The sequence below is a fragment of the Pipistrellus kuhlii genome, unplaced genomic scaffold, assembly GCF_014108245.1.
Source record: "Pipistrellus kuhlii isolate mPipKuh1 unplaced genomic scaffold, mPipKuh1.p scaffold_m20_p_21, whole genome shotgun sequence".
NCBI lineage: Eukaryota > Metazoa > Chordata > Mammalia > Chiroptera > Vespertilionidae > Pipistrellus > Pipistrellus kuhlii.
In genome coordinates, this window is record NW_023425520.1 from 6,367,361 (window position 1) to 6,393,479 (window position 26,119).

General features: G+C 38.1%; 1 protein-coding gene across 4 annotated transcripts in view; it reads left to right on the forward strand.

Annotated features, from left to right (window-relative positions):
- Nucleotides 1-26,119, forward strand: part of CDCA2 (cell division cycle associated 2) — a 54,999-nt gene that overhangs the window by 10,598 nt on the left and 18,282 nt on the right. For 2 of the 4 annotated variants that reach the window (XM_036450445.2, XM_045585912.1), the window contains exons 5-14: nucleotides 6,450-6,597; nucleotides 7,840-8,036; nucleotides 10,003-10,087; nucleotides 13,103-13,299; nucleotides 15,509-15,593; nucleotides 16,005-16,249; nucleotides 16,700-16,738; nucleotides 21,384-21,462; nucleotides 22,464-22,546; nucleotides 23,492-23,629. In XM_036450445.2, the coding sequence (XP_036306338.1) occupies nucleotides 6,450-6,597; nucleotides 7,840-8,036; nucleotides 10,003-10,087; nucleotides 13,103-13,299; nucleotides 15,509-15,593; nucleotides 16,005-16,249; nucleotides 16,700-16,738; nucleotides 21,384-21,462; nucleotides 22,464-22,546; nucleotides 23,492-23,629 (1,296 nt within the window). The remainder of the gene's footprint in view (nucleotides 1-6,449; nucleotides 6,598-7,839; nucleotides 8,037-10,002; nucleotides 10,088-13,102; nucleotides 13,300-15,508; nucleotides 15,594-16,004; nucleotides 16,250-16,699; nucleotides 16,739-21,383; nucleotides 21,463-22,463; nucleotides 22,547-23,491; nucleotides 23,630-26,119) is intronic. The other 2 variants (XM_045585913.1, XM_045585914.1) reach the window with 2 other exon arrangements.

A 26,119-nucleotide genomic window follows, 5' to 3' on the forward strand; every position in this document is an offset into this window, starting at 1 on the left:
TTTAAAAATAGTTTTTTAAAAAGTACTATATTAGTTTCAGGTTTACAACCTACTTAATCATTTTTTATTTACCTACTGATGTAATAGCTATACAAAATTATTGCATTATTATTGACTACTAGAAGCCCATTGCTTGGAATTCGTGCTCTGGTAGGGTCCCTCCCTTCCCCTGTCCCCTTGGTTGAACTCCCAGACAAACTCCTGGTCGAACAGACAATTTGAATACTATACTTTTATTATATAAGATATCCCCTATTCTGTACATTAAATCTCTGTGATTTATAATTGAAATTTGGACCTCTTAACTCTTCACCTTTTTTGCCCTTCCCTCAAACACCTTCCCATCTGACAACCATCAGTTTGATCTCTGTTTTCATGAGTCTTTCTGTTTTGCTTTGTTTGTTTGTTTGCTTTGGTTTTTTTAATTCCACTTATGTGAAATCATATGGTATTTACTCTTCTCCATTTATTTTGTTTAGCATAATATTCCCTAGGTCCATCCAAATATGTTGTCCCAAATGGCAAGGTTTTATTCTTATGGTTGAGTAACATTCCACTTTGTGTGTGTGTGTGTGTGTGTGTGTGTGTGCAGGGGTTGGGAGGGGGGGCAGGAGGGCTGTTTCCATATTTGGCTATCCTATATAATAAAATCCTAATATGGAAATTAATCAAATGGCAGAATGACTGGTCAGCAGGGGATGGGGACGGTGAGTGGGCAGTGTCAGGCCAGCTAAGGCAGGTGCCAGTGGGCCGAGGGAAGGGACGATGGCAACCTAGCCTCTAATCCTATATAATAAAAGCCTAATATGCTAAGTGTCTGGTCGTCCAGTTAGCCATTCAACCAATCAAAGCGTAATATGATAATGATATGCTAAGGCCACTCAACTGCTTACTGTAACATGTACTGACCCCCAGGGGACAGATGCTCTGACCAGAAGGTTAGCTTGATTCTGGGGTCCGGTCAATTGGGACTGAGTGAGGTGGGCTGGATACACCCTGCAGTCCTCCCTTGTCCCCTCCACAGCTGGCCAATCTCCTGCATCACTCCCCGGCCCTGATCGTGCACCGGTGGGGTCTCTTGGCCTGGCCTGCACCCTCTTGCAATCTGGAACTCCTCAGGGGATGTTGGAGAGCTGGTTTCAGCATGACAGCAGAACTGCTGGTCACTATGACACGCACTGACCACCAGGAGGCAGACACTCAATGCAGGAGCTGCCCCCTGGTGGTCAATGTGCTCCGACAGGGGGAGCACTGTGCAGCCAGAAGCTGGGAGCCTCTCCTGCCTCTGTGACAATGCTAAGGATGTCCAACTGATGGCTCCCGGACTGTGAGAGGGTACAGGCCAGGCTGAGGGACACCTTCCCACACCCCAGGGCACAAATTTCATGCACTGGGCCTCTAGTATACATATAAAAGCCTAAACAACTGGCTGACCCGCCAACCGTCTGACCAGCCGGTAGCTATGACAAGCAATGACCACCAGGGGGTAGATGCTCAATGCAGGGGCTATCGAGCTGTGATGACTTAACAGCTGTGGTTCTTGGGTGATGTACAGAGAGAGGGAACACAATTCCGAGGTGCTTCACCTGAGACCCACCCTCTCACAATCCGGGAACCCTCGGACATGTCAGAGAGCCAGTTTTGGCCTGGTCCCTGCAAGCCAGGCGAACAGATCCCACCAGTGCACGAATTCGTGTACCCGGCTTCTAGTTGTAGTTAATGCTGCAGTGAACATAGTGGTATATATATCTTTTTGAATAAGTCTTTTTGTTTTCTTTGAATAAACCCAAATATAGACTCGCTGGATCATATGGTAGCTCTGTTTTTAATTTTTTGAGGAAATCCATAGTGTTTCCACAATGGCTATACTAATTTACCCTTTTACCAACAGTACATAATAATTATTCCCTTTTCTCTACATCCTTGCCAACACTTACTGTCTTTTTGATAATAGACTGATAGGTGTGAGATTATATCTCATTGTGGTTTTGATTTACATTTCCCTCAAGGTGAGTGATGTTGAGCAACTTTTTGTGTATCTGTTTATTTTATTTGGGAAAACATCTGTTGAGATTTTCCACCTATTTTTAATTGTATTGTTCATTCTTTTGCAGTTGAGTTATATGAGTTCTTTATATATTTTGGATATTAGCCCCTTATTATATATAGAATTTGCACATATTTTCTATTTGGTAGGTTGCCTTTTCATTTCGTTCTTTTGAGATTTTTTTTTTTCTATGTGAAATCTTTTTCGTTTGATGTAGTTCCACTTGTTTATTTTTTATGTTGTTGCCAAATCAGAAAGTCAGCCAAGACTAATGTCAAGGAACTCACTGTCTATTTTCTTCTAGGAGTTTAATGGTTTCAGATTTTACTTTCAAATCTTTAATCCATTTGGAGTTAAATTTTGTGTATGCTGGAAAATAGTGGTCCATTTTCATTCTTTTATGTAGGTGCATATTTTTTCCATCATCATTTATTGAATGTCCTTTGTATATTTTTTGCTTCATTATCATAAATTGACCATACATAGGTGGGTTTGGTTCTGGACTCTATTCTTGTTTTATTGATCTTACTGTCTTTTTATGGCAATATAATTCTATTTTAATTACTATAGCTTTGTAATATAATTTGAAGTCAGGGAGTAATGATGCCTCCAGCTTTGGTCTTTCTCAAGATTACTTTGACTATTTAGGATCTTTTGTAGTTTCATATAAATTTTATGATTGCTATGTTTCTGTAGTAAATGTAATTAGAATATTTATGGGGATTATATTGAATCTATAGATTGCTTTGGATACTATGGACATTTTAGTAGTATTAATTCTTCCAGTCCATGGGCACAAAATATCTTTCCACTTACTTGTGTTTTCATTAATATCGTAAAATTTTATGTACAGATCTTTCACATCCTTGGTTAAATTTGTTCCTAGGTATTTTTTAATGCAAACGCAATTGTTTTCTTAATTTCTCTTTCAGATAGTTTGTTATAAATATATAGAAATGCAACAGATTTTTGTATGTTAATTTTGTATTCTGCAAATTTACTGAGTTCTGTTAATTCCAACAGTTTTTTGGTGTGGAGTCTTTGTTTTTTGTTTTTTTATATCTATAATATACAAATAGTGACAGTTTTACTTCTTCCTTTCCAATTGGGATGCCTTTTATTTCTTTTTGCTTAATTGCTACTTCTCAATCTTTCAATGTTGGTGTTTTAGCTATTGATCCTTCCCACTACGGATGATGGAAATCTAGCCTTCTTTATTCTTCATACCTATTATCATACATACTAGAGGCCCGATGCATGAAATTGTGTGCGGTTAAGGTACCTAGGCCTAGCCTGTGATCAGGGCCACCCTCTACTCCCCTGGGGGGCAGCGAGCCCTGCCCTCTGCGACCATCCACCCCAGTTCCCAGTTTGCCATCCAGTAATGGGAGCTTGATGGCTGGGGGAGAGATTGAGAGGTCGGCTGTTCCCGCCTGCTCACCAGTCCCACCCCCGCCGCAGGTTGCCCTCTGTGTGTGGGGCGACCAGCAGGGCAGGGGCCTTGGCCTGGCGCCGCCCACATCCCCCACCACCCACCCCGGGTCCCTGTTCACCATCAGCGATCAGAGCCTGTTGGCTGTGGATAGGGACTGAGAGATGGTCAGTGCACCTCATAGTGACTGGTCAAGAGGTCTATCTGCTGTTATGGTTATTAAGTTTTTATTATATAGGATATTCCTATCCTTTACATTGTAGAATCTACAACTTCCCAGTAGGTTGGTTACATCACTGTTCAAATATTTACTTCTATCCTGTCCTCTCCACTCCTTCTAGCTACTCCATTTAGATCACTCCATTGAGAATACTCTCGTCATCATTCATCCCAAATAGCTAAGACAAAGATAAAGTCCAAATTTGCATCTTACTCAACCTTTCTTTTTTTTCTTCTTTACTCGGTTTTTGATATGCTCGACCACCCCTCTTTGAAAGGCTTTTTCACTTGGTTTCTGGACTGCCACACTAACCTGATTTTCTTCCTGTGTCACTGGTTGTTCTTTCTGTGCTTAATTTGCTCATTCCACCTCTTTTTCATTTTTCCCTGTAAAAATACTAATTGTTCCAGGGTTTTCCTCTGCCCCTTTTTCTTTGCTTTCCTTATGCAGTCTAATTTTCCCCCATGAGCAACTGGATATCCAGTTGTTATTCAACATTGCATGGCCCCAACCAAATTATAGATTTCTTTTATCAGATCTTCCCGTCTACTTCTCCATGTCATTACATCCATCATTATCCAGTTGCTCAGCCCAATTATCTATCAGTATTTCTTTTTCATCTTCCACATCCAACTCATCATTACATATCAAAACCTATCTAGTTCCTCATGTCCTCACAGTTCACTTGCTACAACCATAATGTGAGTCCTGCCTAGATCACCAACTACTTGCCTAATTGCTAATTTCACTCTAACTGATCTTTCTACTTTCCTCTTTCCTTAATTTGTTCACCATTTCACAGACTAATCAAAGATACATTTAAAATATAAATCAAATCATTTCCTCTGCTACTTTAAAACCTTCCCATGGCTTTCTGTTATGACTTGACTTAAACCCAAACACCTCCGGAAGCTTTCATCACATCACACCTCCCTCATCTGAGCCTTCCTACCATGAGCCTCACCTCTCTGTCTCTGTTCATCCCTGGGCACTCTTGGCCTTCTTTCTGCTACATCTCATTTCCATGGGGGCCTTTGCTTTTGTTCTACCTTGTTATTGTAAAATGGCTCCCTTCCCCAGTATCTTCCCTTCACTGCCAATTTTTTCAGGTAGAATATTGTTCGATACAAGCTAGTAAGCTCTCTTAGTTACTGAATCACCATTCCTTTTTCATCTTCTCAATAGCACCTCTTGTACCTAAAACTGTATTATGGTAATGTGTTTTCAGAATTTCACTCCAGAACGTAATTTTCTCCCTTCATTCTAAATACATTGAACAGTTTCTGGCGTATGGAAGAATGTTGTTGACTGACACAATTCATAAGACAAAAGCATCAAAAAAAAAAAAAAAAAAGCAGTACATTTTGAATGTTTCATTTACTTTGTATATTGTTATTCCCCCTCAGAAAAAAAACAGTTTTGATTCAGAGAACCTAAAAGTTGTTTTAAGCAGCATTTCAAAGTGCTCAAATTCCTAGGATACTGAACTTACCTCTGCCATGTTCAAATATGAGTACCAAAAAAGAATATCGAGGTAAATTTAGGACTTTGGAATAACCCCTTTCTTTCTCTATATCTAGTATAGATTAGAGTTGACAGTTCATTAGAGTTAATGTTATTTGCTGTTTATGTCATAAAGGTTTACATCATCAATCATATTGGAATTTTTTAATGTTCTGTTGTTATGTAACAGTTTGCTTTCTGAATGTATTTAACTGGGAATAGAATCAAGTGCATGAACAGATTTACCATCAAACATGGCTTCAAGATTTTAACTGATTTTCCTCCATACAATATCTTAAAGGGAGGTATTTTTTACTTTAATTTTGCCTGTTTGTGTAATTTTGTTAATGCCACAAACTCCAAAGCAATGGAAATATGTTGGTAGTGTAAATAATAAAGGGGTAGGGAAGGAGATCCTGGATAGAGAATATGATGAGTAGTTTGTTTTATGGGTAAACAGAACTCAAACTGTGCATTGCTTGCATTTATCTTGCATTTCTATCCCTGCTTGTATTAGTTTCACTTGTGCCTCTTTGGCTGAAATCCCGTTAGAGTTTGCAGGGAGCTCCTGTGCTTATACCATCTTTCTGTTTGGCTCCATATTTTAAGTGAATGGCTGGCTTTCAGCTCTAAGGAAGTAGGGTCCCATGAAATGAAGAAACGTTAGCTGGAAAAGCCAAAGAAGAGGAAAAATGTGAGAGTGGTATCTGAGCTACTAGGGAACATCTGTGTGTTCTGGCCTCCTAGGGAGAGGGTGTGTCTGAAGGAAGATGAATGAGATTAGCTTAACTTGAACCAGGTTCCCTGAGACTTGCATGAGGTAAAGGCATCATGCAGATGATTGTCTATGGATATTTTAAAGAATTATTTAGCCCTCAAATGATTGGGGGTATGTTTTATCTGGGTGCCTCTTTAAAGTGTTTTCCACCTACTCCAGACTTTTCTTGTCTGGTCCATAGACTTACTAGTGTCATTATTGATCAGCCCATAGCTACACATGAAAGTATTCATATCACACAGCTAAACACTGGAGGAGGAGCAGAGGCAGAACCTAAGATGTTGGCAGCACACTAAATATTCAGACCAAAAATGTGTGACTTAAGGGAGAAGAGGTTTTGCTAATTTATTATCTCTGGTCTTCCAAAAACCTTTGTATTTAGTTTTAGATTCAATAGTTTTAGGTCAAGAATATAGAATCTGTGTTTGACTTGATTTATAATAACCTTTGTGTCTCTGTATTTTAATAGGGCAGCCCTGTATTATATCGAAATGTTAATTCTTTAAAAGAGCGCATATCTGCCTTCCAGTCTGCTTTTAACTGCAAACAGGAAAAGGAAAAAATTACTGACTGTCCTGAGTTCTCAGAGGCAGAGGGATTCCTGACAACAGGCTTGAGTGAGTAGAAAAAAGTCAATCAGTTTGGACTTCTGTGGGATTCAGACAAGCCTCTGAGAAATAAAAAAGGTTTCGTTCACAGTGCAGAGTTGTATTTTTAAATGGAGTCTAACATTCAAAATGTGGGACATTTCATGTAAAAACCTTGATTTCTGGTTCTCTTGGAAAAGACGGATGTCAACATTTCTGAGCCTCCACGCCCACATGGTCACAGTTCAAGTGTTAGGTGTAAAACTGTCAGAGCTGATTAGCTCATTTCATCTTTATCACAGTCCATGTGACAAGTTTGGCAAGCATTTACATGAATACCAAACACCCATCCCCAATATTATAAACTGATCTATCCAATCTGACAACTTTTAGCCTGCCATATTCTTTATAATAAGTTTTAGATTATAATTCATTTAGTTTTTTGTTTGTTTATTTGTTTGTGGGTTTTTTTTTGTTTTTGTTTTTGTTTTTGGTCACCTTTGATTTTCCAATCACAAAACATTTCAAATACCAGAATTAGGTGAATCTTCGCCTTACCTGTAATCATCAAAATCATAGCTCTGCTGCTCTGCACCCTAAGTAAGGTTCCACATGATTTTTAGTGTCTTGAATCATCTTCAAGTAATATCACCACCTCCTTGGGTGCAATGCACTTCAATTCAAGACAAGGTTTAGTTCATCTACCTGTTAGTGTGTGACCCCTCTCATACATTCATTTTTATTTGTAGTTTGTAACTTACCTATTTTTCATTTTCTACCTGGGTTTTAAAATATTTTATTAACATTATTATAATTCTGCAAAGAATAACATTCTTTTTTGTAGCTAAGAACTGGGGCACATTGTGGCTGTATTTTCGTAAACTCATACACAAAGCAGAACCAGTATTAGAACATAACCACATCCTTTAAAATGTTCAAAAGAATAAGTTTCAATATAAATTTAAAAACCATGAGTTACTGTATTACTAGTGCAAATGTATTTTAGCATATCTTTCTTCATTTTATAGTCTGAGAAAACTTAATTATTATTTAATACATTTTCCTAAGTAAATTTGTATTATTTTTTAGTAGTCATGTTCACTTGTCTTTCCATTATATTTTCATTTTTGAATGAAAAAATTTTATAGATTTTCCTATTCATTTCTAAAGTCTTTAGACTTAAGCATTAAAACATACTAAAATGATGATGTGCAAAATTGTAAAAGAAAATACTCATGCCTATCTTGTTTTTATTTTGTTTTGTGTATACAGCCAGAAAGGAAGGTCTTGGTGAATGTCAGCAGTCTCCGTTTCTTGCACAGTTATCCAAACGTCGGAGAATATCTTCCCAGAGCAACTCTGATGGAAATCTAACTAATGTGGTTGGTCCTCTGATGGTTAATGTTGCTACTCCTCCAAGTACAGAGAGAACATACGCTTTTCAAACTTCTCTTGTAGATCTTTCTGAGGTAACTCACTTATTATTATTTTTTAAAATATATTTTTATTGATTTTTTTTTTTTTTTTTTTTACAGAGAGGAAGGGAAAAGGATAGAGAGCTAGAAACATCGATGAGAGAGAATCATTGACCAGCTGCCTCCTGCACACTCCCCACTAGGGATGTGCCCACAACCAAGGTACATTCCCTTTACCGGAATTGAACCTGGGACCTTTTAGTCTGCAGACCAACGCTTTATCCACTGAGTCAAACCGGTTTCGGTGGTAACTCACTTATTGGAAAAATAGGAAAATAAAGCTTTACTTTCCTGGTGAGGTAGTTTTAAAGATCCCTTTTTCAGTTAGAGTACCTTGTACTGCTATATTGTAGCTTGGTTTCAGATTACCAGTACATGAGTGTATGTATTTCCTACTTACTAACTTTTGTTGTTAGTGGGCTTATTGGTTGTTAGAGACAGTTTTGATTAAAAGCCTTCTGAAAAAGTTTTTATAAAAAGATTAAGCAGTGTGAGGTATTGTTGCAATAGATGCTGATGCTGCAATAGAGAGTCACAGTCCTGTCCTGGAGCAGCTTTTTGTCTTCCAGAGGAGGCTGACATGAGTGTTTTATTTACACATTACTGGTAAACTCGAAGGTTATACTGTACTCCTCAGGTCTGTGGGTCTTGGCACTTCTGCCTTGCTGCCTCTGTGTTTGTTTTGCAAGGAATGATTTTATTTATTTTTAAATTGAATTTATTGGGGTGATATTGGTGTTAACAGAAATGGGACCTGACCCTGAGCGGGTCTGCCTAGGACCTGTGGGTAGTGTGTGGGTCTTGACCTCATGCAGGGAAGATTTCACAGTACTATCTTTATTAAAGCTGGGTACAGAGAAACAAGGAAGGGCCTAGGACAGAAGCAACAGCAGGTGAGGGCCTAGGTGGGGAAATGAGCCCATGCGGGCTGCTTTGGCTACTAAGGTGCCAGAGAAAAGGGGTCCTTGGTCACAGGGCCAGGGAACTAGTCCTGGATGCTGCCCATTGCTCTCTGGTTACAAGTTGCTTGGAGTCCCTTAGAGTTTAGGAATGAGTGCTTGTGGGGGAAGAAGAGGCTGAAGAGAAAGGCGCAGGGCATGCTTTTGGCAGGGAGAGTACACGCTCTGACTGGTTTAATAATTATTATACTATTTAGCAGTTGCTCCTTTGCTCTGCTCACTTGTCTCAAGAAACTAAGGATTTTTGTTGCTGATAACTTAAGTCTGTCAAGATTATCAAAAGATCAACCTGAATTAAATAATACTATTGACCTTCACTCAAATGTAAACAAGGAGCTAGTTCTCTCATGACTTCCTGTTTCGTACTGTTACTTTTGGTTTGAACAGCAGGTTCCCATTTCTTCAGTGAGAAGAGACACCTAACCATTAGAATTGAAACCTTTTTCTGTACCTTCTCCGTCACATTGATATGGTACATGTCCTAATGATTTCATTTAGACTGGTATAAGTGTTTGATAGTCAGTTAAAGTTTCTTCAGGGTCCAATAGGTTTCATTCAGAGTTGCTTAGAATCTCTACTCCCTCTACCTTATTCTAGCTAATATGAAATCATCATCTGACAGAACGGATAATAATTGTTTCTTATCAAAACTTTGTTGATACTTTTGTTGTTTGACTAGTAATTATATGACATTTTCTGTTTTTCGGAGAATTTTTTCTTTAATGAATGTAGTTAGCATAATTTCTAGACTTCAGATAAGGTACCAAAAATGCCTAGGGAATACATTCAGAATGAATATTCTGCTTTTAGTTAGATTCTCCTTCCTATATTTTTGAGATCAGATAATTAAATGATAAAATTGCCTCATTGATTGATTGATTGGTTTAACATTATATTTCTAGGTAATCTGCAATGTTTACTCAAACCTTTAAGAATATATCATAATTCTGTAATTAATAAGATTTAGTACTTTTTGTGTGTGCACTTTTTATCCCCCCAAGAAACTTTTTGAATCGGGTATAACACAGTCTGGATGTTTAGTTGAAGAATCTGTTCCACTTCCTGAGTTCACAGAGGCTTCAGCTGGTAAGTATTTAATTTTTCCTTAGTATGCGTGCCACTTCACCCATTGCAGTATTTGTTCAGTAGACATATATAATTGGTGTACCTACATGCTGAAATTTGGGAAAACTAAAACAGCTTTGATTCTATTTTGATTTTTAAAAAAATATATTTTACTGATTTTTTAAAGAGAGGAAGGGAGAGGGAGAGAGAGCCAGAAACATCGATCAGAGAGAAACATCAATCAGCTGCCTCTTGCACACCTCCTACTGGAGATGTGCCCGCAACCAAGATACATGCCCTTGACCAGAATCGAACCTGGTACCCTGCAGTCCGCAGGCCGACGCTCTATCCACTGAGCCAAAATGGTTAAGGCTCGAGTCTTATTTTGTTGGTCAGTTCATTGGATTCCACAAATAAGTGAGAACATGTGATATTTCATTCTTAGATGGACTTATTTTACTTATGTATTAGTCTCCATGTCCATCCATGCTGTCCCAAAGGGTAAGAGAGCCTTCTTTTTTATATCTGCATTGTATTCCATTGTGTAAATGTCCACAGCTGGTTTACTCATTTATCTACTGATGGGCATTTGGGCTGTTTCTAAATCTTAGCTATTATAAATAATGCTGCTGTGAACATAGGGGTGCATATATTTTTTTCTGATTGGTGTTTTGGGATTTTTAGGTTATATTCCAAGAAATGCAATCTCTGGGTCAAACAGAAGTTCCATTTTTAAGTTTTTGAGGACATTACATTCCGTACTATTTTTCATAGTGGCTGCACCATTTGCATTCCCACCAGCAGTGAACTAGTGTTTTTTTTTCTCCATGTCAGCATTTGTTATTATTGATTTTTTTTTATTATAGCCATTTTGACCAGGTGTGAGGTGATAGCTCTGCATGGTTTTAATTTGCATGTCTGTTAATTAGTGAATTTGAGCATCTTTTCATATTTTGCTTGGCCATTTGTATGTCTTTGGAGAAATGTCTATTCGGGTCCTCTGCCCATTTTTTTTATTTTTTATTTTTTTAAATTTATTTATTGATTAAGATGTTATATATGTGTTCTTATTTCCCCCATTACTACCCCTAACCCCCCAACTCATGCCCTCACCTTCCTGTTGTCTGTGTCCATTGGTTAGGCTTATATGCATGCATACAAGTCCTTTGGTTGATCTCTCCTCCTTATCCTTACCTACCCTCCCTACCTTCCCTCTGAGATTTGATGGTCTGATCCATGTTTCTGTCTCTGGATTTGTTTTGTTCATCATTTTTGGCATTCTCATTAAGGTTCTTGAAGGTCTCACTAAGTTCCTTGGAGGTCTCTTTAAGTTTCCGAGTGGTTTTTAGAAGATTTTTGAATAACCTTATAAATGTGGTTCTGAACTCTGTGTCATCCAGTAGTTTACTTTCCTCCATCTCTCCCATTCGTGACATGTTTCTGTGTCTCCGCATTTTGGCTGCCTCCCTGTGTTGATGGAGTGGCTTTGTGTGGTCAGTGACCTATATGGGCCAGTAGCTCAGCTTCCCCAATTACCCGAGGTGGTTGCTCTTGGTATACCCCTTTGTGGGCTGAATGCAAAGTCTTGGTGTAATTAAGCCTTGATTGTTGTTGGTACACTGGGAGGAATTGACCTCCAGGCCAATTGGCTGTGAGGACCCGCTGTGTCTATAATGGAAGAACTGCTGTGCTGGAGACACGGTTAGGGTGCAGGCCTTGTTTCAGTGGGGCTTTGGTGCTCACTGAGTCTGTCTCCTGAATGTGTCACATACGGATATGAGGAGTTGAAATCTGGTGTCTCACACTGACCACTAGGTACACTGGCTTCTGGATCTCCAATGGGGTGCAGTTCAGCTACTGTCTGAGGCCACCCTGCAGGAGCTACAGGGAGAACCACAGTCTTCTCCTCCCTGCTTGAAGCTTGGAAGTTTTGGAGCTGTTTGCACAGGGTTGCAAGTTTGCTAGGTTATACTACAATAGAGAAGGCCATTCATATGCAAAAGCCACTGCTTGGAGCTTGAGTGTGTTTGTAGATTGTGGGGGGTGGAGTCTCAGGGCCTCACTAGGCTGGGGCATGGTAAACAGCCACAGCTGCCAGTGAGCCATTCTGCCTCTCTGACTGCGTCCCCATGTCTTGGTGCCTCAGCGCAGCAAACAATTATTCTTGTGTGCAGCTCTGCAAGCAATGCACCTTCACTTTCTGACCCAATGGCAGACAGTCCAGCTTCTCCCCAGAAACTTGATTTCAGAGAGATTGGGAGCTTGTCTCTCTTCAGGTTGAAGAAAGCAACACCTGCCGCCAGCCGGGATCCGCCGCCTGCCCATGCTGCGCGTGTGCCCCCATACTTCAGTTTTTCAGCGCTTGTGCCCTGAATGCTCTTTTCTCTTTTCATCTAGTTGTAGAACTTCCACTCAGCCATCTTTCCCGTGGTTTGGGTGATAGACATTTTGTCTTTTAGTTGTAGTTTTGAAATTGTTGTACACGGCAGCATTTTAGATGTTAACCTATGCTGCCATCTTAGATCTCCTCACGGCAGTGCTTTCTTATGAGAAAGAATTTGCAGTGGGGAGCTTTGCTTTGTTTGAGGGCACATGTGGTTTGTTAGTTGTTTTTACTTTATAATCTTTCTCCTCAGCATTCCGTCCTCTCCCTCCTTACATGCTGAAATGCCTTCTGGCTCCAGCAGTAAAATGGTCTATTATTCCTGGTTTAGCTCAGGTTAGTTTTATGGTACAGGATATAGGTGTCATGAGTAGAGGCACTAACAGGTAATAGCTGGTTTGTGGATACCTGCTTAGATTTCCATGGGAGCCAAAACTCCTATTACCTTTACCCTCAATAGTCAGATTGGAATTAAAAGCTGTGACTAGTGCCACTTCTCTGTCTTTTTCTGTTTCCAAATGCTAAATATTAATCCCTAAGCAGGACCTATTGGGGTTAAATTTTTTCACTGCATGCAAAATGCATATTTTTGGTGTAGAACAAAAAGGATCTGGGCGTCTTCCACCTCTCATGCTTACATGTTTACTTTGAAGGAATCAAGGTTGCTGACCGAGTAGAGGACAAAGGATCAGGAGCTGCTGTTTCACTTGACAAGTTAACAGGCTCAGCTCCTGACGTGGGGCCACTGGTTACTCCCCTGTGCAAGAGGGGCACCCCGTCCTCCGAGACCTCCGCCCTCCGTTCTGTGCTGAAGAAACCCCCCGTGAAGCTGTGTGTAGAAAGCCTGCAGGTAAGTGCAGAGCGGCGTTTCCTAAAGCAAATGGAATGAGAAGTCATTTAGTTCAAGGCAATCCTCTGAAATGCTAAATGTCATACTGGATGAAAAGGAAAGGTCTTTCCCTCTTTCCCCCTTCCTTTTAATCACTTGTATCACTGTGAAGTTTATTTGTTTTTGTTCTTTTTAAAAAGGACTCATACGGAATATAGCATATAGAATTTATATAGGTAGATTGTATTTTATGAGTGTTTCACAGTTCTTAATGTTATTAATGAGTTTATTATTTTCATCCAAACTATTTGGTCTTGGATATACCTCTTTTACAGGCATGCACCTTTCTCAGCCCAGTAGGTTGAAGGGACCTAGCTGGCATTTATTGAGTATTTTCTAGACTTCTGGCATGTGTTATGTACATGTAGCCTTAGTCCTCTAAGAAAGGTTTTAGCCCCATTTTACATAAACTGAGGCTCGAGGTTCAATGAACCCAGATAAACATGATGTTGGCTTCCATGATGGACTGTCCATGCTGTGAGAGGATGAGAGGATTGGTCTGGAGTCAAAATGTCTCATGTCAAATCCAGACTCGGGTTTAAGAGCTGGGTAAATTACTTAGCCTTTTTTTTTTTTTTTTAATATATTTTATTAATTTTGTACAGAGAGGAAGGGAGAGAGATAGAGAGTCAGAAACATCGATGAGAGAGAGTCATCCATCAGCTGCACACTCCCTACTGGGGATATGCCCGCAACCAAGTTACATGCCCTTGACCGGAATCGAGCCCGGGACCCTTCAGTCCCCAAGCCGACGCTCTATCCATTGAGCCAAACCAGTTTCGGCTACTTAGCCTTTTTGTACTCTAGTGTTTTATCTTTAAAAAGGGTAATATTAGAAACTATCTTACAAGAGTAAACTGAACATTAAGTGGGGTAATAATGTAAAATTAGCACCAGTGCCTAGCAAATGAGAGGTACAGTTTTGTGATGTTTTTCCAACCTGTAGGCATTTTAAATACAGTTATATCTACAAACTGTTTTTACAGCTAAAATGAACTAGATTACCTTCTATCTACATGGATAGGTATCCAATTATAATTTAAAATTTTCCTGGTTAAGATCTGATTTAGGTCTCTGTACAGCACTGCTCATTCATATCTTGTTTGTTTCATCCTCAAAGAGACTTACTATCTTAATTGTTTGTATAACTTTTATTGGCTAACAGTGTTATATATTGTAGCAAACATCAAGCTGCCCAAAATTGGGAGGTTTCTACAGTTGAAGTTTTTTGCTAACTTTTTGGTTTTAATTAAAAGTTTATGTCAGTCTAAAAGTTCACATGAACTTTGTTTTATGAGGTCCCTTAATTCACAAATATTGATCTGGGCATTTTCCTGGTAGGAAAATGAAATGACTTAGGAGGCAGTTGGTCAAGGAGGCTTGTTTGGGGCAGGATTGTATTCTAGAGCTGGTGCTGCTGTTGGAATGGGTGTGCTGGGGAAAAGACTAGTTGCAGAGAACAAGAGCTGGTCGGGTTTGGGTGAGACTGGACAAGCAGATGGCGATTTGGATGACGATTACCCAGCCCCCAGCTCTGGCTCTCCTGCTCTGCTCCAGGGCCCTCCCTGTGGTTAGTCTTGTCCCATCTTGTTCTTCAGCTTTCATACTGTTCCATCCTCACCCTCTTGCCTGCTCCATAATCTTCCTTTGGAAAAGCACAGAGGAACAAATACTGTCCTCTTTCTTTATTTCTAACTCAAGAAGATACTAATGCAGATGGGAGATTTATGCACTTACAGAAGGTGTGGTTCCCATGTTTAAAAGACAGAATAACCTAGTATATCACTTCATTTCTTCTTTTCCTGTTTGAGTGCAATTCTTATACCGCAGGCCATTAATAATCTGCCTCGTCTGACACCATCTGTAGTACACTGTCAAATCTGATCACTCACCATTTGCTTAACTTCGCTTGCCAGATTAAAACTGAATTTAGCCCAAGTTACGGATTTCCATTCTTAGATTTTGGCCTAAAATACTATTTACTAAAGTTATATCTAAGCAACCTGTTTTTTCTTTGTGGCTAATATTATGATGGTTTAGCTAGAACAAATTTGAAAGTAAAGATAGTCTGCAATACTATAGTTACTACTCCTGGCAACAGAAAATTCAGTTGCTATTTTGAATGACCGTGCATGTTTATGTAAAATTCACTGATGTTCATTTTGTTTAGGAGCATTGTAACAACCTCTGTGATAATGGGACTCGTCCGAACTTAATCTCAACTCTTGTAAACTATTGCAAGGAACAAAAAGCAGGTAAGAAATTCATGTATTTTGAAGCCCAAGGATATTATTGTCTTGTTATAAAAAATCTGATAGAAGGTATGGTATTTTCAATGACTTGCTAATGCACCTTGAAGCTTCTAAAATTATAAGGAACTGAAGGAAAGTTGGGAGAAATGGAACCTCTTTGGATGGTCTAAGACTTGATCCATCCATTTCATCGATCCATTTTTGTTTGATGATGAAACTTGATATTCCAATTTTGTAAACTTCAAATTTTACTTTAAAATCTATTACTGTAATTTAATTAGAAATACTACTTATCTTTTTCATTTTGAAATTTTTCTTTACAAATTGTTATACAAAGAATAACTCATAGGGGTACACCTTTTAGATAAGAAAATGAGCTTGCCTTTTTAATACATTTCTATTTATTACTTATAGAAGGTCAAGAAAATTACAAGGTACCCGCCTCTATAAATATGAGGAAGAGGAAGAGAGTTACTTTTGGAGAGGACCTAAGCCCTGAAGTATTTGATGAATCTTTGCCAGCAAATACTCCATTGCGTAAAGGAGAAACACCTGTTCGTAAAAAGGATTTAAATACCGTCAATTCCTTGCCACTTGAGCAATCACCAGCTCCCTCGAAGTTGCCTCAACCAAATTTTGATGACAGGGGGGAGAATCTTGTAAGTGTGAAAAATGTGGAACAAAGTTGTTGTTGTTGTTTATATTTTCATCAGACCTCACCTATTTTGCATGAGCAGTGATTATGCTTTGAAATCATGAAATGGAATAAATGATGTGTCATAGTACAAATTCATATATTTTTCTAGGTAGATTATTACCAGATTTCTCCTATTAAAGGCAGCACTTCTGTGACTTATTGTATTTTTAATAGAACCTAAGTGCTATGGATTATATGATATTTTATGTGTCATTAAGAAAAAATGCTGAACGTTAAACTGTGACACACCATCATCTGTATCATGTGCAGTGGACCCCTATCCCCAAACTGGTTTCAATTACCCATGGGCAACTACAGTCTGAAATGTTAAATGGAAAATTCCAGAATTCAACAATTCATAAGTTTTAAATTGCATGCCATTCTGAGTACCTCATTTCATCTCATCACATAGGCATTGCATCATCTCACATCATTACAGGAAGAGAGAGGGGTGAGTACAGTACAGTAAGATCTCTTGAGAGAGACCACGTTTAAATAACTTGTATTGCAGTGTTTTATTATAACTGTCATATTATTATTAGTTATTATTGTTAATCTCTCACTATGCCTAATTTATAAATTAAACTTTAGCGTAGTATATGTAGTGTTCAGTATTACCCCGCGGTTTCAGGCATCCACTGGGGGTCTTTAAATCCCTCTGTGGACAAGGGGGACTATTATACTCAGATTTCAGAGGTGTTAAAATGTGAAAGAGCAGCAGACTTAGAATTGGTGCATTGTAGAGATAAACTGTTCTCCTGAAGTGAATATTTACAGGTGTAATTACTGAACTAAAGAATATGAATGTTTGCTCAGCTGGCATGGCTCAGTGGTTGAACATCAACCTATGAACCAGGAGGTCACAGTTTGATTCCCAGTCAGGGCACATGCCTAGGCTGAGGGCTTGGTCCCCAGTGTAGGGAGTGCAGGAGGCAGCCTATAGATGATTCTCTCTCTCATTGATGTTTCTATCTTTCTCCCTTTCTCTCTGCAATCAATAAAAATATTTTTTTAAAAGAACATGAATGTATATGAACTTTTTGATGAATATTGATAAATTTCCATCAGAAAGTATGTACAAATTTGGATTCACTGCAAGATAAATACATACCTTTGTAAATCCTGAATATTAATTATACTTATTTAAAATAGATTAATAGGCGAAAAAGTTGACTTGAAATTTTTTAGTTTATTAGTGAGATTTGAACATTTTTCACATGTGTATAGGCCCTTTGAATTTCTTCTCTTGAGAACTGCCCATTAATCTTCCTTACCTATATATTTTTAAAATTTTATTTAAAACATTTATTTAATTTTATTGATTTAGAGAGAGAGGAAGGAAGGGACAGAGACAGAGAGAAACATCAATGTGAGAGATACATCGATCCGTTGCTTTCTTTTCATGTCTGATCAGGGTTCAAACCTGCAGTCTTCTAGTACCTGGTGTGATGTTCCAACCAACTGAGCCACACCAGCCAGGGCTTCCTTACCCATTTTTATATTGGGACCATCATTCATTCTTTTTCCTGCTATTATACTTTAACATATTTTGCTTTCGACCTCTACGGGATTAGAGGGACCTAATTTTACTCCTCTGGAAAACAACTAAAAGACTGGAGACAATACACAGAGCAGTGGTTCTCAGAAATTTAACATCAGGAAGCCCAGGATAGTAATCTTTGAAGGGGAGTAACAAATGAGATGAGCTTATAAGAAGCCCAACTCCTGCCCGGGCTGAATTTCTAGGCACCATCACAGGGTGGGTTTACCTCAGTGGAATCTGGCTGTCTCATGAGTTGAGAAGATGGAGTTGGGGGCATATACACTAGGGGGGGTGAGGGCATGTGCTTTAGGTGGGGGTGGCCAGGTAGTGGTCAATGAGGGGAAAAGGTGACATATATAATATTATATGTAATACTTGAAACAATAAAGAATTTAAAACATTTTAAAAAAAACAAAGTAACAATGCTATGCAGTACCAAATGACATTAAATTCAGTGTCTTGACATTTAATTAAAAATCGATAGATATGTAGGACAAGATGCTCCATTATGATAAAAGATTAGTGAAATTGAAGATATGGCAAGAAGTTATTCACAATGAAACAAACAAACAAAAAAAGACTGAACAAGAAGCAGGCAATCTGCAAGCTGGGAAAACTTCAGATGGTATGATATTTGTAAAATTAGACACCCCAAAGTAGAGGAGAGACCAGCAGGAACAAAAAAATATATTTGAAAAATAATGGCTGGGAAACTTCCCAATGTGATAAAATAATAAACCCATAGATCCTATGAAGTTCAGTCAATTTTCAGCATGTGAAATCTGAAGTAAAGTACATCATGGTTTAAGATCAAGGATAAATGGCCTAAAAAACAGTATGGGAAAACAGACATATGACATAAAGAAGAAGAGAAGACATTGCAATGTGTGTACTCAGGAAAAAAAAAATTCTGTCACCTAGAATTCTATATCCAGTGAGACTTACCTTTCATAATACAAAGGTGAATTATCCTTGGCCAGGAGCTCAATACTTAGAGCATCATCCTGTGCACCAAAGGGTTGTGGGTTCAATTCCCAGTCAGACACATATCCAATTTGGGTATTCGATCCCTCATTAGGCATGAGGCAACCGATCGATCTTTCTCTTTCTCTCCTCCCTCTCTCAGATCAATGAGAAACATCCTTGGGTGAGGATTAAAAAAAAAAAAATTAAAGGCTTTTGCAGACATGTGAAAGCTGTAATAATTTATTACTACAGCAGTTTAGCATTGTAAGAAATGTTCAAAGAGGTTACTTAGTCAAAAGGAAAATGGTTCCAGATGGAAATCTGCATTTAGCAAAGCAGTGAAGGGCGCTAAAAATGCTAAATATGTAGGCAACAGACTGTTTCCTCCTCTTAATCTCTAAAAGGTAATCATTCAGAGTAAGAGTAACAACAGTCTATTGTTTGCTTTATAACCTATGTAAATAAATATACAATAAAAATAACATGGTGTAAAGACTGGGAAGAGTTCTTAGGCTGTGCACAAAGTGGTATAAGTTAAAGATGCATACTATAAATCATAAACCACTTTAAAAGGACAGCACAAATGTATGGAATGGTGCTAAAGAAGTGCTTAGAGGAAATTTTTAAAAATTAAACTTTTATTTCAAAATAAGAGCTGTCTCACTAATCTTAACTTCTTTTAAGAAATTAGAAAAAGAAAAATTAAAGCGAAATGAGCAGAAGAAAGGAAGTACCGTATTTTTCGGACCATAAGACGCTCCGGACCATAAGACGCACCAGTTTTTAGAGAAGGGAAATGAAGAAAAAAAGATTTTGAAACAAATAGTGTCCTAAAATATTTTATGTGCGTTAAAACCCAACATCACAGTCATAAACACATGTAATCAACCCTGTAAAGTAAACAGCAGCATTTAGAACCATTTTAGAGCCGGGCAAGCACACAGAGACCACACAGAGCCGGGCAAGTAAAAAAACTTTTTTTTTAAAGTATATGTGTAGGCTATATTTGGACCATAAGACGCAGGGACTTTTCCCCCCCACTTCTGGGGGGAAAAAAGTGCGTCTTATGGTCCGAAAAATACAGTAATAAAGATAAATGTAGAAATCAGTGGAATAGAAAATACAAACAATAGAGAAAAATGATTGAAATCAAAAGATAGTGCTTGCCAAAACTGGTTTGGCTCAGTTGCTAAGAGCGTCAGCCTGCGGACTGAAAGGTCCCAGGTTTGATTCCTGTCACGGACGTGTAACTTGGTTGCGGGCACATCCACAGTAGGGGTGTACAAGAGGTAGCTGATAGATGATTCTCTCTCATCGATGTTTCTAACTCTCTATCCCCTCTCTCTTCCTCTGCGTAAAAAATAAATAAAATATATATTTTTACAAAGGTACTGCTTTAAAATAATAGTGTTAGTAAAATTCTAATCAGACTCTTCAGGGAAAAGAGAGATTACTCAAGTTACCAGAGTTACGAATGTGAGAGGTATTATAACTATATGTGCTAACATATTAAAAGGATAATGGCTATCCCGGAAACGTTATGCCAGTAAATTCAACAACTTAGATAAACTAGACACATTTCTTGAAAAACACTATATCAACTAAAGACATTTAAGTTATAGTTAAACCTCACAAAGAAAACTGTATGACCAGATGATTTTACTAATGAATTCTGTCAAACATATATGGAAAATATAGTACTAATTCTACACGCACTCTTCTATATACCTACTTCATAACTGTAATTTTGCTACTATTAATGAATCGTAATATAAATATCTGTGTTTTCCAATGGTCTTAGGCTCTACAGCAGCGGTTCTCATTCCTTGGGAATACTTCCCAATTCATTATTGTCAGCATTATAGGATACCATAATCAGACATAAGAAAAGTAAGAGTATATAAAAAGAACACATTGTGATTAAATGAGATGTAACCCATGATGCGAAGATGGTTTATTATTTTAAAAACAATGGTCACTCACCATTTTAACACAGTAAGACTGAAAAGTCTTATGTTCATCTCAGTAGAAAAACCATTTGACTATATCCAGGGTTCATTTCTGATAAGACCTCTAAGCAAAATAGTGAAAATAAATGTTTTTCATCCTGACAAATTTTATCTGAAAAATCAAATTTACCATTAAAATGGCAATTACGTTGAAAAGAAAAGATTTGAGAAGTATATTGCCATTCTACCTGAAGTTCCCCTCAATAATATTGTAATGTTAGGTTGTGTTTATCTTATTTACTTTTAAAGGAATTAGGGCATAGTATTTTAAATAAGCCAAAAAGTAACTTATGAATGGATCATTATGATCACTTCCACTTAAAGGGTTTTTGTTTTGTTTTGTTTTTTGGTGGATTGGTTTTGTTCAAGATAATTGGTAAATGTTATAAAATATATTTTTATATACAATATCTTTCATTTTGCCTTGACTTTTTTTTCAACCTTTTTTTGATCTCCCAACTTTATTCAGATTATAATTTCACCTACCAAAATAAATTCATTTTGGGCAGGGGGGGCCCATTGCTTACATATCCACTGAATTTAAGGATGTCTAATTTCTACCTTTTTTCCTTGTTTAGGAAAACATAGAACCTCTTCAGGTATCATTTGCTGTTTCGAGCCCTCTTAGTAAGTCTTCAATCTCTGAGAATCTCTCAGGTAATAACATTTGTTTATCTTATATTCATAATTGTTATTTGCAATGTCTGTGTATATGGAACTTAATTTCCTTATTGTCTTTTTAAAATTTTATTTTTATTAGAACAATGCATACATGGCATAAAAAATAAATAGTGTAGAAAAGCTTATAAGAAGCCTCCTACCCATCCATTTCGATTTCAAGTCCCACTTCATAATCATCCACCTTTAACTTCCTTAGATGGGAGCTTCTTTTCCCAGTTAGCAAAGTGGAAATGACATGGATTGTAAGGGTCATTCTGAAATATCCACAATTTTTCATCAGCAGTAACATGGCATGTCGGACACATGTACTTCCCAAATTCTCTGATTTTTTATGATTGTAACAAGGTGACAAGGCAACAAATATTGTTGCACTTTCCTGACAGAACGGAACTAGGCTGGCAAGCATGTCATGGGAATCATTATTCATACCTTCCCCCTGGTTGAAATCTTTTAATGGCTTTTCTTTTGCTATGGGACACGAACCGAGCTCATTAGCATAGAATCTAAGACATGCAGTATCAAAGTAGTTAAAATTTGAAGCATTAATCTATCAGGTTCAAAAGAATATGCTCTTCATACTGCCTTTCATTTATATCATTAAAAGTAATCAAAATTTTCCTAAAATTTGTAAAATAAGATATTTTTATTATCATCATAATGACCTTTATTACAATTTCATTGTACAAAATGTATCTTGAAATAAATGGAATGAGTGAAAATGTGAGTGTTTATAATATGATTTAATCTGTTATCTGAACATGATAACATTTTACATTCTCATGGAAAGTGTCAAAAGTTTCTGAGTATTCAGTAAGCTTAAAGTTTTAATATTTTTGAGTTCCAAATGATAATTACGTTTAGATATGATAAGATAGTAAAAGCAAAGTATGTACAGAAGAGTATGCAGTACCTTAGAAATGATGGATCTTAAACTGTTTTGCTAACTACCCTAATTTTGCTTGTGTTTTGTTCTTCAGGTACAGATACATCTGCAAATAACCACAATAAAATACCTTCCTATAAAGGTGGTAGAAGAACACGGACCTCTAACAGAAGAAGCGTAAGTGTTTCTATTTGGAACAATGTTTTATTTATTTATTTTGCATTAGATTTTTTCTTTTTTCATGATTGATTATGGGTAAAATTTTTGCTTGAATGGTGTTATTAAGAGCTAATACTGTATCCTACTTAGCATGTCACCCAGTAATGATGTTTCCTGCTTTGGTTTTAATTAATTCTATTAGAAGAAAAATCCAATAAAACAAGAAGCCTTCAGAGTTGGTGTTAATGTGGAAGATAAAATGTTTGAAAACCTTTTTTGAAATCTGTGAGGTTTTATGGATTTTATTGAGGTACAAAGTGGAGAAGAGTAGCATATAATAAGCACAGCTAGAAAATGGCATAAATATGATCTTTTTTTAAAACTATACTTTGTTTTGTGTGTGTTTTTTTAACATAGCATTTCAATTATTTTCAGTATGAGACTAATTTTCATTGAGTGCATATCTTTTTGTATTTTATTAAATTATATAAAATTGGATTTTTGTCTATAGCATCATAGTGCATTAATATATGTACTATGTTATATGTTATAGGGTTTCTGGCTGATATTATTAAATGATATACCTAGAATTCAAACTTAGATAATCTAATAATTCATGATTGTTTTTTCATATAGCTGAACTGCAAGCAGTTAGATGCTAACTTGTAGATGCTCAATAAATGTTTTGGTGAATGACTAAATTAACTAATATTTAAATTTTTTTTTTTTTTGTATGATAATTGGGCAAAGTGCATATGCCTCTGGGTCCATGTTTGGTAGATCAGAAATTAGTAGTTACTGCTTCCCTCAGGTGAGGTTAAGTTGGTTAAAATATATCTGATGGAATTTGTGAATTTAGAGGAAAGCAGAAGAGCATGGGAAAGAAAATAAATGTAAGAGAACATGTATTAAAATGTAACGTACTGCATTGTATGGTATTACTACTTTAAATTTTCTTTATAGCAATTGATCAGTTTTGCAGAAGACAGTGTTTGCAACTTACTTAATACAGAAGCTCAGCCCTGCCAAGAAAAGAAAATCAAGAGGAGGAAATCCCAAGAAAGCAAGTGCACAGACAGAGTACACCCTAAAAAGAATCAGGTGAGTGTGTGTCCAAGATTTATTATGGAGTAGAAGTGGTGCATTTCTTTGTTCTGTGGTTGGGAAAATATGGAAACAAAATTTTTGTTTTTTTAGTTAACATTAGACCGAGAGATTAAAATCCTCTTATCATAGAATAGTAAGGGCCATAAGGGATTATTTACTCAACAAGAGACCTGATGCATGAAATTCGTGTACTGGTGGGGAGTGTCCCTCAGCCCAGCCTGCACCCTCCAATCTGGGACCCCTCAGGGGATGTCCAACTGCCAGTTTAGGCCCCATCTATTGGGCCTAAACTGGTAGTCGGACATTCCTCTCACAATTCGGGACTGCTGGCTCTCAACTGCTCACCTGCCTGCCTGCCTGCCTGCCCGCCCTTAACCGTGTCTGCCTGCCAGCCTGATAGATGCCTAACTGCCCTCCCTGCTGACCCAGCCACCCTCAACTGCCTTCCCCTGCTGGTCTGGTCACCCCTAACTGCCCTCCCCTGCTGGCCTTGTCCCCATTAACTGCCCTCCCCTGCAGGCCTGGTATCCCCCCAACTGCTCTCCCCTGCAGGCCTGGTCACCCCAACTGCCTTCCCCTGCCGGCTTGGTCGCCACCAACTGCCCTCCCCTGCCAGCCTGGTCAGAGCTAACTGCCCTCCCCTGCCGGCCATCTTGTGGTAGCCATCTTATGTTGGCCATCTTTTGACCACATCAGGGTGACCATCTTGTGGCCACATGGGGGTGGCCATCTTGTATGTGGTATAACGGTCAATTTCCAAATTAGCTCTTTACTATATAGGATTCTTTATTACCCAAGGGCCTCTTTGCATCTTTCTTGTGTTGGGTAAATCCAGCACAGTGAGTCATTGCACTCAAATGTTAAATCAGTTCTTATCTCTGAATCTAATCTAACCTGATGCTATTTGGGGAATCCTTTAATTTTCTGGACAGGGATGAGTGCACCTCTGCACTGGTTTGACCTTGTTTCTTCCAGTGGCTGGATTGCTTCCCCTCATAAAGGAAGAGTTTAGGAACTAGCACTGAGTCAGTGTGTCAAGTCCTAGCCTGACTCAGATGCCTTCACCCTCTTTTATGTATGGTATAATCTAGTGGTTGGCAAACTCATTAGTCAACAGAGCCAAATATCGACATTACAACAATTGAAATTTTTTTTGAGAGCCAAATTTTTTAAACTGGCCTAAGCTGGCCTTTGCTAAAAACTCCAAGGGCCAAAGAGCCACATGTAGCTCTAGAGCCCCAGTTTGCTGACCACTGGTACATCTGATTCTAGCACCTTAACCCAGTTACTTTCCCTCTCCCCTTCATTGACCTACATCTTCCTCTGCCATATCCCACGCTTGTTAATACCCAAGCCCCTCTCACTTTTAATAATATACATTTCTATGTCTCACTCTCCAATCCCGGCTTTATATCCATTCTTGTTCAGACTCCCTTACTGTTATCCGTCTGTTGGTACTAATCTTCTGGCCCCTTTGTTTACTCTTAACCTTTCAGATGTGCCTTAAATTTCCATGTTTCCTTATTTATTCTAAACCATGTGAACTGTTTTCAGCCACTCTTGTTAGTAACTTCAGATCTGCATCCCTTTCAGTCCATGTCCACTCTGAACTAATCTAACCGGAATCCCCTCTCCCATCTAACATCGTTCCTGGATAGACAAACAGATGCTTCTGTAAGTCCAGTTCCACATATTATCTGATGTTTGGTCTTATTCTCTACATTTCGCCACTTCATTTTATTTTTCCAGTGCATTCGTTGAGGTCTTGCTTTCACCATCTCAGCAACATTCAGCATCATTGAGGACATTCTTACAGTCTATGTTAAAGGTTTATTTTCTTCCACCTATCCTTAGATGTTTCTGTTACCCAGAGTTCTACTCTTTGCCCTTCCAAATTTTGTATTTTCTGGGTGATTTCATATGCAGCATGGTTGGTGGATAACTTCCAAATCTTTCTGTTCTATAAACATTAAGTTCCACTGCCTACTAGACATCTCTTCTTAAACCATTCTACAAACACCTAAAAAAATGTAACATTTCAAAACTAATAAACTCTTCAATGTTATCTCAACACATAGCTACCTAAAACATTCAGTAAACTTTTATGATTCACAAAACAAAAACTGCCTCCTTTCTTGGTTTAAACATGGCTGGTTCAGTCACTTTTTTAGTTCATGGACTCCTTTGAGAGACCCCTTTGCTGAAAAAAATACACGCACTTTTTTTGTTCTGTTTTTTAATCCTCACCTGAGGATATTTTTCCATTGATTTTTAGAGAGAGTGGAATAGAGAGGGAAAGACAGAGAAAAATATTGATGTGAGAGAAACACATTGATTGGTTGCCTCCTGCGTGGGTTTGCCTAGGGCCCAAGACGTGGAGGAGCTTGTAACGGAGGTTCATGCCCTTGACCAGAAGTGAACCAAGACCCTTGTGTTCTGCAGCCTACGCTCTATCCACTGAGCCAAACTGGCTAGGGCAGTACA